Source organism: Rhinolophus sinicus, chromosome 18, assembly GCF_057876585.1.
Source record: "Rhinolophus sinicus isolate RSI-liver-muscle chromosome 18, RSI-T2T, whole genome shotgun sequence".
NCBI lineage: Eukaryota > Metazoa > Chordata > Mammalia > Chiroptera > Rhinolophidae > Rhinolophus > Rhinolophus sinicus.
Window position 1 is genome coordinate 77,242,003 of NC_142518.1, and position 15,819 is coordinate 77,257,821.

The following is a 15,819-nucleotide window of genomic DNA, read 5'->3' on the forward strand; positions in this document are numbered from 1 at the left end:
TATATACCTGTTAATGCTGTAGAGCTCTCTTAAGCCTGCAAATGAGATGCTCATACATCTCTAGAGCAACTGGAAATTATAAAAGCTTTTCCTTATGGGGCTTATTGTAGTATGCATTTACACGGAAGGTGAATTCAGACAGTAACCTCCAAATTTTTTTCTGCCCTATATTCTCTCAGCCGCATTAGAACTTATTTAACTACCTCTGTGTCTACTAGTTGGTTTTTACATGATGATCATAATCACATTCTCTTTAGGTAACTCCATTAATTTACTCCATTAGCTTTTTTTCTCTTCCTGAAATTTTATTTTTTTATTTTTAAAAATTATTTTTTCAGTTATACTTGACATTCAGTATTATTTTATATTTGTTTCAGGTGTACAGGTGTAGTGGTTAGACAATTATGTAATTTATGCAGTGATTCTCCCCTCCCCATTAGTCTAGTACTGACCTGGCACTATACATAGTTGTTGTAACATTGTTGACTGTATTTTCTATGCTGTACTTTACATCCCCATGACTGTTTTGTAACTACCAATTTGTATTTCTTAATCCCTTCAACTTTTTCACCCAGCTCCCCAACCCTGCTCCCATCTGGCAACCTTTAGTTTGTTCTCTGTATCGGTGAGTCTGTTTCTGTTTTATTTGTTTACTTTGTTCTTTAGATTCAACATATAAGTGAGATCATATGGTGTTTGTCTTTCTCAGTCTGACTTATTTCACTTACCATAATACCTTCTAGGTCCATCAGTGTTGTTGCAAATGGGAAGATTTCATTCTTTTTATGGCCGAGTAATATCCCATTGTGTATATGTACCACATCCTCTTTATCCAATTGTCTATTAATAGGCAGTTGGGTTACTTCCATATGTTAGCTATTGTAAATAGTGCTGCAATGAACATAGGGGTGTATATGTCTTATTAAATTGGTGTTTTGGATTTCTTCAGATGAATACCCAGAAGTGGAATTTCTGAGTCATAGGTAGATCTATTTTTAATTTTTTGGTAAACCTCCGGATCTTTTCCATAGTGGCTGCACCAATTTGCAGTCCCACCAACAGTGTACGAGAGTCCCCTTTTCTCCACACCCTCGCCCGCACTTGTTGTTTGTTGATTTATTGAAGATAACTATCCTGACAGGTATGAGGTGATGTCTCATCGTGGTTTGAATTAGCATTTCTCTGATGATTAGTGATATTGAACATCTTTTCATATGTCTGTTGGCCATGCATATGTCCTCTTTGGGTATATTTATTCAGGTTCTCTGCCCATCTTTTAATTGGATTTTTTTTGGTGTTGTATGAAATTTTTATAAATTTTTGATATTGACCCCTTTTCAGATATGTCATTGGCAGATATCTTCTCCCATTCAGTAGGTTGATGTTTCATTTTGTTGGATGTTTCCTTTGCTGTTCAAAAACTTTTTAGTTTGATGTAGTACCACTTGTTTATTTTTTTCTTTTGTTTCCCTTGCCTGAGGAGATAGATCAGAAAAAATATCACTAAGAGCAATGTCAGAGTTTACTGCCTATATTTTCTTCTAGGAGTTTTATGGTATCGGGTCTTATATGTAAGTTTTTAATGCATTTTGAGTTTATTCTTGTGTATACCGTGTTTCCCCGAAAATAAGACCTAGCCAGACCATCAACTCTGATGCATCTTTTGGAACAAAAATTAATATAAGACACGGTCTTATTTTAATATAATATGAGACTGGGTATAATATAATATTATATAATATAATTAATATAATAACCTGGTCTTATATAAGACTGGGTCTAATATAATATAATATAATATAATATTTAATACCCGCTTTTATATATTATAATACAAGACTGTGTCTTATATTAATTTTTGCTCCAAAAGATGCATTAGAGCTCATGGTCTGGCTAGGTCTTATTTTCGGGAAACACGGTAGAGTAAGAAGGTGGTCCAGTTTTATTATTTTTGCATGTACTGTCCACTTTCCCCCAACACCTTTTATTGAATAGACTGCCTTTACCTCACTGTATGTTCTTGCCTCCTTTGTCACAGATTAAATTTCCATATAGGTGTGGGAATATTTCCGTTCCATCAGTATATCAATATGTGTGTCTGTGTTCATGCCAGGACCATGCTGTTTTGATTCAAATAGCCTTGTAGAACAGTTTCATTTCAGGTAGTGTTATACCTCCGATTTTGTTATTTTTTTCTTAAGGTTGCTGTGGCTATTCAGGGTCTTTTGTGGTTTCATATAAATTTTAAGATTATTCTAGTTCTGTGAAAAATGACATTGGTATTTTCATAGGGATTGTATTGAATATATAGATTGCTTTGGGTAGTATGGACATTTTAACTGTTAATTCTTCCTATCCAAGAGCATGGTATATGCTTCCATTTATTTGTATCTTCAAGTTCTTTCTTCAGTTTCTTACAGTTTTCTGAGTACAGGTCTTTTACCTCCTTGGTTAAATTTATTCCTAGGTATTTTATTTTTTTCGATGCAGTTGTAAATGGGATTTATTAATTTCCCTTTTTGACAGATAATCATTGGTATATAAAAATGCTTGATTTCTGAATATCAATTTTGTGTCCTACCTTACTGAATTCATTTATCATTTCTAATAGCTTTGGTGGAATCATTAGGGATCTCTCTATATAATATCATGTCATCTGCAAATATAATGACAGTTTTACTTCTTTCCTTCCAACTTAGACGCCTCTTATTGCTTTTTCTTGTCTGATTGTTGTGGATATGGCTTCCAGTTCTATGTTAAGTGAAACCGGGCATCCTTGCCTTGTTCCTGATCTTAAGGAGAATGCTTTTAGCTTCATCCTCCTTGCAATCCCCCTTTCCCTCTGGTAACCACCATACTGTTGTTCGTGTCCATGTGTGTTTTATTTTGTTTTATTTATTTATTTATGAGTTTGTTTTATTTGTTCATTTGTTGCTTCATGTTTCATTCATTTATTTTTAAATGATGTGATTTGAGTGCTCATTTAAAAGGTTACCAGAGGGTAAGGGGGGTAGGGGGTGGGAGATGAGGGTAAGGGGGATGAAATATATGGTGATGGAAGGAGAACTGACTCTGGGTGATGAACACACAATGGGCTTCATAGATGATGTAATACAGAATTGTACACCTGAAATCTATGTAATTTTACTAACAGTTGTCACCCCAATAAATTTAAAAAAAAAAGGCACGAGCATTGAGCTTTGTTGAAGAAGCCATTATTTTATAGAAAGCAAATCCATAAAGCTTTTAGAACATTTGGAGATAGTCTAAAAATCAAATTCCTCTTCCAAACTGTAAAAGTGGAGATTTCCACATGTGTGACAAAACTCCAGAAAAGTTAGTTGAGCAAGTTTTGTATAATTTACTGTTTAATTTATAGATGGTAAAATTCATTTTTTGGTGCCTAGTTCTATGTGTTTTGACAGTGTGTAGAGTTGTAACTACCACTACAGTCAAGAAAGAACACTTTAATCATCCCCAAAGAGTTGTTTTATCAAGTTGCAAATCACCCTAAGACCCAGATCTCCTATTACTATTACCCCGTAACTGTATAAAGGGTATAGATAAGTGTATTGTTAATATTTATGTTGGCGAATGGAGACAATGTGGATTATTTGTAATTGGCCTTAAATTTCTGTTGCTAAATTCTCAGAATAACAAATTCAGCCTGTGTTGACTTGCTATACCTAAACTATCTGTTCTAAGACTCTGAACTTAAACCTTTATTGAATAGACTAGACTAATCTTTCTGTATTTCTCAGGGTTAAAATTACAGTGCAGGTCACACAATGATAAAACGTAGTACTTTAATTTCTTAGCTAAAATGTTGAATTAAACTTGAAGGGTTGTATCATTTATCTTTTGTCAAAAAATTTAACAGATTTATCTGGCATATTACGTATATTATGGAGATAATTTATTTTTACTAGGTTGGAACCACATTGTTTCCTTTATCATCATAGAAGAATGTATTAATATTTAAACATAATTATATTTGAATTCCTTATATCAAAAACTGTGAAATTACTAAGTGGGTGTTGTTTTTGAGCTATAGTAACAGGTATAGAAAGTTACAGGGGTAAGATATTTCACCTAAACTTGTCTGTTTTAGATTCCGTATGTCCTAGAAATGAACTGTCATGATTTAGAGTTCCCTATATTACTCTAATGCTACCAAGTAGAAACCTTCAGGGATTACTTAAATCTGTTATCTATGCAAATTAGTTTCTCTTCTTAGTTTCTACATCTTCTGATTTGACTAAGAATGTCAGATGGCTGAAAACATCCTTAACTTTGTATTCAGCTAAGTAAAACTTTTGCTTTAATGTTTTCTTTTTGTTGTTTTATGTTCTTTTAGCTGGTGTTCAAAGTTTTGATAGTCAAAGCTTTTCCTTTTGATTTCAAGTAATTTCCTTAACTCAACCTGTAATGAACCTGTTTTGAAGTGGCATGTCTAGGAGAATGTGGGGCAATTTACCTTCCAGATTTTTGTTTTTAAGTCAGACCATAAGAATCAGAGTTGTTTGACCATGTTGGAACACACAAGAAGTAGATGAACTCTGCTTATAAGGTGTTACAGTTTTGAATTGTTACGTTATGCTTTGTTTGTTTTGTAGTGATTGCTTCACCATCCTACCCATACTTATCTGCTCCGATGCCTGCTGTTGCTGCCTCTCTGCCACCACCACTACCACCTCCACCCCCACCTCCTCCTTCTTTTGAGGTGGGGGAGGCTTCAGACTTACCTCTACCACCTCCACCTTATTCCTGTGATCCAAGTGGCAGTGATCTGCCTCAAGGTACATGCATTTTGAGACTTGGGTGAGGGTTATTTAGATCTGGGATTAAAAAAAAATTATTAGGGAGGGTGCCGCTCACATGGCCCATACCGGGATTGAACCTGCAACTTTGGTGTTATTAGCACCACACTCTAACCATCTGAGCTAACCGGCCAACCCTGGAATTTATTTTTTTATTTTTTTTAATGTTAGAGAATATCTCTGGGTAACCAATGGGAGTAGGGTGAGGGACCAAATGGAAATTGACTCGAGAGCATAATACTAAGTAAATGACTAAGGAATGGAGCAACAAAAGCTGAGAATATATTGTGCATAATCAAGAAGTGGATGGTTGAGCTGACTCATGCTGCTTTTTGGTAGCTTATGTGTCTGTCTTGGAGAAGATACTCAACTGGATATTTTTGCTCTATCAATTGTTTTTCTTGAAAAGCAGGCGTCAATATCAAAATATTCTCCATTTTTTTTCTTAAATCCTCACCACAAACACAAATGTGTTGAATTGTTGTAGTCTTTGATATTTAGTATTATTTAGGATTCTAACTGAACTTTGAAGACTTGGAAAAGTTTTTTTTTTTCTTCTTTTTTTTTTTTTGAGGAGTTGGGGGTGCAAAAAAAGGAGCTGGTATGCCTTAGATTTCAGCCATATGTTTTGTTTCCCTAATTAAACTAAGGAGTAGCTTTCCATTGGATGTTCTTTGTTACCTCTCACTTTAGCAGTGTTTCTCAAAAGAGAATTGTAGTTGAAAGTTGTTTATAACTTATTTATAATTTCTTTGCTGTAACATTCTCTTGATTTTTCTAGCTGCTTTTCAATTTTTTTCTAGCACCTAAGGTAGTCACCAAGATCTTCAACTCCATTCTGTTCTCTCTACCTTAAAACTTCAGTATCACCTTTATGTAGATGATTCCTAAATCTGTCTAACCCTGGCCTTTTAAGTTTCAGGTACTTGTCGCTGGCTACTTGCTAGACATTTTCACTTGGCTTTCTTACTTTCACTTAAAACCCAGTCTGACTGTGATGAAAGTCCTCATCTTTATCTCTTCTTTTTTCTCTCTAGGCCATGCAAAATATTAACTCTTCTTGATTTCCTATTTCATTAATAGTGTACCATATATCATTACTTCATTCCTTTTTATGGATGAATAATATTTCATTGAATGGATACACCACATTTTATTATCTATTAATTGATGTACATTTGGGTTTCCAATTTTTCACTATTGTGAGTAATAACTGCTATGAATTTTTGTATACAAGTTTTGTGTGGATGTATGTATATACTAAGGAGTGGAATCCCATGCCATTTAAAGTGGCAGTAAACATACGTATATGTATCAGGAATCTCCAACTTAAGAAAGGGGTTTTGTGAGAATTCATTTGTTAGTGGAACTCAGGTTATATTATTTATAAGAATACACATGGATCCCAGGTCAATCGGTAAAAATACATTTATATAATTGGAATGCTAAGACTATTCCCTCTTCGCCCCTACATCTAGTTTATGTTCATTTGTGAAATATTTTAATTAAGTTCTATGTTTGGAGAAATTTTATCATCTTAGGATTTAACTTATTTGATGTTACTGTGCTCATTGCCTCCTGTTTTTGGAGTTCTAATGGTGTTTAGTCGTGTTGACTGAAAACAAGGTGAATTGTTTCATACCGTGCTAGTTACCTCAGTAGGCATAACTAATTTTAGCATTAGCAGAGCATTTAGTTTGTACTATGTAGTAGCTCCACTAACTGAGATCCAATATGATTGCTTATGTAGTAGATTTGTATTGAAGTAAAATTGTACTCTTGAAATGAGCAAAAAAAATTCCTTTACTGGATTCTTTGTAAATATTAGCAGAGTGGCATTCTTGTAACACCTGCTAGTATTAAGAGTAGAAATAAAGCATGTATTTGGTGATTAAACCTTGGCTCAGATAATGATCTTAGCTGTAGTAGTAGGTAAATGGTCATTTACTCTAAGGTGGAACTGGTTGGTGGTGTTGATGTAGGAAGACTACATTTGTATCTACCTTAATACTCAAAAGTTTTTAAGTGGTAGTTCTAATTGCTTATGTCATTTAGTGACTACAATTAAATTTTTTAAATTTTAGATACAAAAGTTTTGCAGTATTATTTCAATCTGGGATTGCAGGTAAGAATTATGTTAAAATTGCTTTGATAAGCTCTGTATTAAAAATATAAGCTGTTTTGATCATCAGACTCTTGATATTTGAAAGCCAAGAATACTGTCAGGGGCCTGAAAGTTATATTTCTGTCTTTATAAAAGATCTCTGAAGATCATGTACGTCAGTTTTCTACTTTAGCATCCCAGTGCTTCAGTTTCTCTTATAAAATAGTTGTTAAATTGTGGTGAGTGGGGACTCTAAGCAGCACAACTTTAGCATATACTGACCTCCATATTTAGCATCATGTGCTAACTCTTCACTATGTTTTTCTGTCTCAAAATAATAAATGTGTTGTTTATCCTGCTTACTTAAAACATTTGAGGGTTATTTCTGCATTCCATGTGAAAAGTAATCAAATTCAGACATTTAAAGAGCTGTATTATTTTTAAGCATTCATGTGTTCATAGATATTTGCCAGACACTTGATTTTCACCACTCCCCTGAGTTGTAAAAGGTGGATACTGACAAATATTTTAATATCACAGCAAGTATCTCTGATTTCATCTAAGAGCTCTTTTATTCATTCAGGGATCATTTTCTCCTTGAAATGACACTTCTGCTATAACAAGATGGTGTTTCCTGAAAAGGAATGATGCTTCTTAAGATTTGCCAATGATAGTAAACTAGATAGTCTCTTGGATAATGCTTAGATTAGGTCATAGATTTCCTTAAAACCTCGGACATATCATTTACAGAAAATTATCTTCCCCAACTGGAACACATTTGTAAATTTAGAGTAGTGAAGTTGGTTTTTGTTATTTGAGACTAACTTTCATAAAGGAAATTTCAAGAATTGAAAAAATAAACGATTTGTCCCTTCAGTTGTGTTAGTTTATTATAGTCACGTGTGGAAACATTGTGATTTATTCCACAAGGCTGAGCATTTTTAAAATATTCCTTCAGGGGAAACAAGAAAATGCAGAAAATATTTTAATACTTTTTTTCATAATAAAAGTAATAGCATTCATTGTAGTATATCTGGAAAATACTAAAGTATAAAGAAAACTGAAATCATCTGTATAACTACTGTATACTTTGATAGATTTCCTTTGCGTTTGTTTGCATAATTTACAAAGTAATGTGGACTATGCTGTGTAATTTTGTAAACTTTTAAGTTAACAGTATGAGCATTTTTTCATTTAAATATTTGACAGTTTTTTTTTTATTGCCTGTTTTGTGTTCTATCATGAATAGATCATAATTTATTCATCTACTTCCCTATTGTTGAATATTTAGGTTGTTCAAGGTGTCCTGCTTTTAAAAATAATGCCATAAAACACTTCTGTTTATACATGTCATTGTGTATATCTCTTTATTTCCATCAGATGCTTTCCTAAAAGAATTCCTAGGTCCAAATATGAGATACAGATGCTGCAAAAGGTTTTAAAATTATAATGGAGAATAGATTTTCTAAATGTCATATCTTTTAAGTAAAAAATTTCAGTGTTACCCCATGGGAAAATTATGGCCCAACTTTTTTTTTTTTTTTTTTTAGAGAGGAAGTGCACTACTTTAAGAAAATAGAACAATAAAGTGTTTATTTTTTCCCTTTCTTGCCCAAGTGCTATTACCACAACTACTGGCACTCCATGGTCTATGTGCCACAGATGCAGCAGCAACAGCTTCATGTAGAGAATTATTCAGTCTATACTGAGCCACCTCCTCTGGTAGATCAGACCATTCCTCAGTTGTACAGTGAGGTGGGGAGACAAGATGGTGCACAGGCAGAAGCATCAGCAAATGGTGAGTATGTAATGAGATTGTTTGTGAGAAAGACCATTGGATTTTATTTTGCACAATTTAATAATAGCCATCGGGTATTTCACCGTGTTTCCCCCAAAAATAAGACCTAGCCGGACCATCAGCTCTAATGTGTCTTTTGGAGCAACAATTAATATAAGACACGGTCTTAATTAACTATAATATAAGACCGGGTGTTATATAATGCAATATAATATAACATAATATAATACCGGGTCTTAATATAATATAATTATAATATAATATAATATAATGTAATATAATGTAATGTAATGTAATGTAATGTAATATAATGTAATATAATATAAAGACTGGGTCCCAAATTAATTTTTGCTCCAAAAGACGCATTAGAGCTGATGGTCCAGCTAGGTCTTACTTTTGGGGAAACAGAATTAGGTTCAAATACTAGACCAGTGTTTCTCAAAACATGGTACATGGGGTCCCTGAGATCCTTTCAAATGATCCATGAAGCCAGAAGTATTCATCATAATGCACAGATTTTGTTTGTCCCTTTCACTCTGTTAGATTTGCAATGGGAGTGCAAATATCAGTGGCGGGTAAAACTGCTGGCACCTATGCACAAATCAAGGCAGGGGCACCAAACCATGCTAGTAATCAGTGTTTTCCTGAAAGCCACACATTTGTGAACAAAAATGCCAATCTTATTTATTTTTCATTTCATCAAACATGTTTTATTTTTACTAAATATTTATCTTTTTCCTTTTTTAAATATATTTTTTTTTCAGTTACAGTTGACATTCAGTATTATTTTATATTAGTTTCAGGTGTGTAGCATAGTGGTGAGACATTTATATAGTTTATGCAGTGATCCCCAATTAGTCTAATACCAACCTGGTGCTGTATGTAGTTGTTGCAACATTATGGACTATAGTCTCTGTGTTGGTATTTTACATCCCCATAACTATTTTGCAACTACCAATTTGTATTTCTTAATCCCCTCACGTTTTTTACCCAGCTCCCAGCCCTTCTCCCAACTGGCAACCATCAGTTTGTTCTCTGTATCTATGAATCTGTTTCTGTTTTATTTGTTCATTTATTTTGTTCTTCAGATTCCACATATAAGTGAGATCATAATGGTATTTGTTTTTCTCAGTCTGACTTATTTCACTCAGCATAATACCCTCTAGGTTTATATATGTTGTTGCAAATGGTAAGATGTCAATCTTTTCTGTGGCTGAGTAATACTCTATTGTACTGGTATATATGCACCACATCTTCTTTATCCAGTCGTTTATTGATGGGTGCTTGGGTTGCTTCCATATCTTGGCTGTTGTAAATAGTGCTGCAGTAAACATAGCGGTGCATATATCTTTTCGAATCAGTTTTTTGGATTTCTTCAGATAAATGCCTAGAAATGGAATTGCTGGGTCATAGGTAGTTTTATTTTTTATTTTTTTAGGAACCTCTGTAATATTTTCCGTAGATGCTACACCAATTTGCAATCTTACCAACAGTGCACGAGAGTTCCCTTTTTTCCATATTCTTGGCCAACATTTGTTATTTGTTGATTTATTGATGATAACCTTTCTGAATCATGAGGTGCTACCTCATTGTGGTTTTAATTTGCATGTCTCTGATGGTTAGCTACCTTTAGCATCTTTTCATATGTCTTGGCCATCTGTGTGTCCTTTTTGGAGAAATGTTTGTTCAGGTCCTCTGCCTATTTTTTAACTGGATTGTTTGCTTTTTTTTATTTGATGTTGAGTTGTATAAGTTTTTTAAAAAATATATTTTGGATATTAACCCCTTATCAGCTGTATCATTGGTGAATATCTTCTCTCATTCAGTAGGTTGTCTTTTCATTTTATTGATTGTTTCCTTTGCTGTACAAAAACTTTTTAGTTTGATATAGTCTCATTTGTTTAATTTTCTTCTGTTTCTCTTACCTGAGGAGATATGTCCGAAAAAGTACTACTAAGAGCAGTGTCATAAAGTTACTGCCTATGTTTTCCTCTAGGTGTTTTATGGTTTCTGGTCTTACATTTAATAAGTCTTCACTCCATTTTGAGTTTATTTTGTATATGGTGTAAGGTGATCAAGTTTCATTTTTTGGCATGTATCTGTCCAGTTTTCCCAACACCATTTATTGAATAGACTGCCTTTACACCACTGTATGTTCTTGATACCTTTGTCATAGATTAAATGACCATAGATGCATGTGTTTATTTCTGGGCTGTGTATTCCATTGATCTATGTCTGTTTTTATGCCACTACCATGCTGGTTTGATTGTTATAGCCTTATAGAATAGTCTGATATCAGGTAGTGTGATACCTCCAATTTCTTTTTTCTCAAGAATTATGTGGTTATTCAGGGTTTATGCGGTTCCATATAAATTTTAAGATTATTTGTTCTAGATCTGTGAAAAATGTCTTTAGTATTTTGATAGGGATTGCATTAAATCTATAGATTGCTTTGGGTAGTATTATTCCTACCCATGAGCACGGGCTATGCATCTGTTTATTTGTATCTTCCTCAGTTTCTTTCTTCAATGTCTTATAGTTAGAAAACTATAGTACAGGTCTTTTATATCCTTGGTTAAATTTATTCCTAGGTATTTTATTTTTTTGATGCAATTGTAAATGGGACTGCTTTCTTAATTTCTCTTTCTGATCATTTGTTATTGGTGTATAAAAATTCAACCAATTTTGGAATCTTAATTTTGTATCCTACAACTTGACTGAATTCATTTATCAGTTCTAATAGTTTTTTGGTGGAATCTTTAATGTTTTCTCTATATAGTATCGTGTCATCTGCAAATAATGACAGTTTTACTTCTTCCTTTCCAACTTAGATGCACTTTATTTCTTTCTCTATTCTGATTGCTGTGTCTTGGATTTCCAATACTATGTTGAATAAAAGTGGTGAAAGTGGGCATCATCATCTTGTTCTTGATCTTAAGGAGAAGGCTTTTAGCTTTTCCCCATTGAATATGAGGTTAGCTGTGGGTTTGTTATATATGGCCTTTATTATGTTGAGGTATGTTCCTTCTGTTATCACTTCGCAGAGAGTTTTTATCATGAATGGATACTGGATTTTGTCAAACGCTTTTTCTACATCTATTCATATGATCATATAATTTTTATTTTCCATTGTGTTTATGTGTTGTATCACCTTAATTCACTTGGGGATATTGAACCAACCTTGCATCCCAGGAATTAATCCCACTTGATCATTTTAATGTATTGCTAAATTCAGTTTGCTAATATTTTGTTGAGTATTTTTGCATCTATGTTAATCAGGGATATCGGCCTGTAAATTTTTTGTTGTTGTTGTTAATGTCTTTATCTGATTTGGAATCAGGGTAATGATGGCCTCGTAAAATGAGCTTGGGAACTCTCCCTTCTCTTGAATTTTTTGGAATCCTTTGAGGAGGATAAGTGTTACTTCCTCTTTGAATGTTTGGTAAAATTCACCTGTGAAGACACTTGGTCCAGGACTTTTGATTGTTGGGAGCTTGTTGCTTATGATTCAGTTTTGTTAGTAATAATCAGTCAGTTCAGATTTTCTGTTTCTTCTTGAGTCAGTCTGGGAAGATTGTATGTTTCTAGGAATTTTTCCATTTCTTCCAGCTTATCCAATTTGTTGGCATATAATTGTTCTTAATATTTTCTTGTAATCATTTGTATTTCTGTGGTGTCATCACTTTTTCTGTTTCATATCTGATTTTATTTATTTGGATACTCTTTTTTTCTTGTTGAATCTAGTTTGAGTTATCAATTTTGTTTATCTTTTGAAAGAACCAGCTCTTGGTTTCATTGATGTTTTGTATTTTTTTAGAGATTGTATTTCATTTATTTCTGCGTAATCTTTATTATTTCCTTCCCTTTACTCTTTTTGGGTTTGTCTGCTGTTTTTTTTCAAATTCCTTTAAGTGTAAGGTTAGATTGTTTACTGGAGATTTTTTTCTTGTGTCTTGAAGTAAGCTTGTATTGCTCTGAATTTCCCTCTTAGGACTGTTTTCACTTGTCTTTAGATTTTGTTTAATTGCGTTTTCATTTTCATTTGTCTCAGGGTATCTTTTGATTTCTTCCTTGATGCCATTATTAAGCCATTCTTTATTTAGTAGTATGTTATTTAGCCTCCATGATTTTTTTCTGTGTTTTGTTTTTTTTCTTGTAAGTGATTTCTAGTTTCATACCATTGTAGTCAGAGAAGATGCTGGATATGATTTTAATCTTAAATTTATTCAGACTTGTTTTGTGGCCTAATATGTGCTCTATCTTGGAAAATGTCCCTTGTGTGCTTATGAGGAATGTATATTCTTCTGCTTTAAGGTGAAATGCTCTAAAATGTCTGTAAATCTATTTGGTCTCGTCTGTAAAGCCCCCTACTATGATTACATTACTGTCTGTCTCTCCTTTCATGTCAGTCAGTATTTACTTCATATATTTAGATGCTCCTATGTTGGGTGCATAAATGTTTAGAAGGGTTATGTCCTCTTGTTGGATTGATCCCTTTATCAGTATGTATTGTCGTCCTTCATCCCTTATTATAGCCTTTGTTGTAAAGTCTATTTTGTCTGATATATGTATTGCTACTCCAGTTTATTCCCATTTGCATGAAATACATTTCTCCATCCCCTTACATTCAGTCTGTGTTTTTTTTTAATCTGAAATGGGTCTTGTAGACAGCACATGTATGGGTCTTGTTTTTTTTATCCATTCAGCTACCCTATGTCTTTCTAAAGGAGCATTTAATTCCTTTACATTTGAAATTATTATTGATAAATACAATTATTGCCATTTTATTAATCATATTGATGCTCTTCCCCACCACCCCCACTTCTTCTTAAAGAAGTCCCTTTAATATTCATTGCAATACTACTTTGGTGGCAATGAACTCCTTTAGGTTTTTCTTGTCTGGGCAGTTCTTGATGTCTCCTTCAATTTTAAAGGATAGCCTTTCGGGGTAGAGTATTCTTACTTGTAGTTCTTTCTTTTTAGCACTTTGAATATTTAGTGCCATCCCTTCTTGCCTGCAATGTTTCTGTCGAGAAACCCACTGACAATCTTAAGGAAGTTCCCTTGTAAGTAACCAGTTGCCTTTATCGTGCTGCTTTTAGGATTTTCTCCTTGTCTTTAGCCTTTGGTGTTTTGATTATGATTTGTCTTGGTGTTAGTCTGTTTTGGTTCATCTTTTTGGGATACTCTATACTTCTTGGACTTGTATGTCTATTTCTATTTCCTTCATCAGATTAAGAAAGTTTTCAGACATGATTTCTTCTAATAGATTCTCAATCCCTTGCTTTCTCTCTCCTCCTTCTGGTATCCCTAGATGCAAATGTTATGTTATGTCTCAGAGGTCTCACGTAAATTGGCCTCATTTTTTTTTTCATTTTTTGTTTTTCTTTTTGCTGTTTTCATTGGGTGTTTTCTGCTGCTTTGTCTTCCAAATCATTGATTTGATCCTCTCCATCTCATCTGCTGGTGATTTCTTCTAGTGCATTCTTCATTTCAGTTGTATTCTTTACTTCTGACTGGTTCTTTTTTATGGTTTTTATGTCTTTTTTTTTTTTTTTATGCTTGCTGTCTCTTTGTTGGAGTTCTCAAAACGTACTTTCAGGATCTTTGTAACCAATGTTTTTAATTCTGTATCTGGTAGATTGCTTGATTCCATTTTCATTTAGTTTTTTTATCTGGAGTTTTCTCTTGTTCTTTCATTTGGGACATATTTGTTCTTTCGTTTTGGCTGTCTCTCTGTGTTTGTTTTTATGCATTAGGTATATATGCTGTGTCTCCTAGTCTTGTCTGGTGGCCTCATATAGTACGTTCCTTGTCTGTCCCAGTGGCACAGTCTCCCTGGTCACCTGAGCTGGGTGCTCCACAAGTGTCCCTTGTGTGTGTTCCCTCCTATTGAGCCTCGATTACTGTTGGTTCATCAGTGGGTGGGATTGATCCTCAGGCTGACTGGCTGTAGGGTTTGGCCACATCCATGGTTTATAGGTTCCTGTGCGGTGGGCTTACACTGTGGAGCAGGATTTGCCCCAGTAGGCTCTGGTCCCTGCTGAGACTGCCCTTTGGACGTGCCACTTTTGGGGCTAATTGGGTGGTGCTTTGTTGTGGTCTGATATCTACCTCTGGGTATGTTTGTTCTGAGGCCTCTTAGGATAGTTTCCAGTGCAGGCCCAGGTCAGCCATTGCTTTTGACTAGCCTGGGACTACCTGGTAGGAGCCACAAAGCAATCTGTGGTCAGTTGCTGTCTGTACTGGGCCTGGAGGCACCTGGGAGAGGCCACACAGCAGACTGAGGACGGCTGCCAGCAGTACTGGGCCTGGGGTAAGTCCACAAAAAGCCGAGGGCATCCCGAGGCCTGCTGCTGAATGAATTTGATGAGGTGAGATCTCAGGGAGTCACCAGAGTGAGGCGAGTGTTTTTCCCCAGGTTAATGTGGATTATGGTTTGGTACCAGTGCAGAGCCGGAGCATCTTGTAAAAGTCTGAGAGCACACCGAGGCCAACCGCCGCACACCATGGGTTTGCCTACCCCCTAGAGTTGTCCAAGAAAGACTGTAGTGTGGGCTGCGGCTGACTACTGCCTGTAATGGTGCTTCCAGTGGCATGGGAGTTGAGGCCAGCTGTTTGCCACTGAAAAAGCCTCCTGTGAGTCGCAGAAAGCTCCTCAGGCATTTTATGAATTGGGTGGGGCAGGGTCTCAGGCAGTCACCAGGATGGAGTGAGCGGATATCATCAGACCAATGGAGAAAAGGTTTGGCCATGTAGGGAGAGGGCTCAATCCAGGAAAAACGGCACTCACCTGCTGGCTGCATGGTGGAAGGTTCTAAACAGAGAAAATGGCAACTTACCCCACCCAACCCCTGTCCTTGCCCTGAAGTCACACAACTCAGTTTCTCTTTGTCTCTAGCACATCCAGAGTTGGTATCCCTGCACCAGAGCCCAGGGGGAGTGTCTGTGAGCAAGTGAGTCTGTGTGTGGGCCCTTTAAGATGTCTGGGTTTCCAGCAGCCTTTTGTCCCACCCAATGGAAAAAAATCCCCCGTTTTTCCAAGCCAGATGTTTTGGGGGCTCCTTTTCCCCACACTGGTACTCCAGACTGGGTTT

At 35.2% G+C, this 15,819-nt stretch overlaps 1 protein-coding gene across 1 annotated transcript in view; it reads left to right on the plus strand.

Moving 5' to 3' along the window:
• ALG13 (ALG13 UDP-N-acetylglucosaminyltransferase subunit) overlaps window positions 1-15,819 on the plus strand; it is a 74,350-nt gene that overhangs the window by 54,776 nt on the left and 3,755 nt on the right. Inside the window, 3 exon segments of the mRNA XM_074323865.2 lie at window positions 4,617-4,799; window positions 6,905-6,945; window positions 8,542-8,722. Of these exon segments, the coding sequence (XP_074179966.2) occupies window positions 4,617-4,799; window positions 6,905-6,945; window positions 8,542-8,722 (405 nt within the window).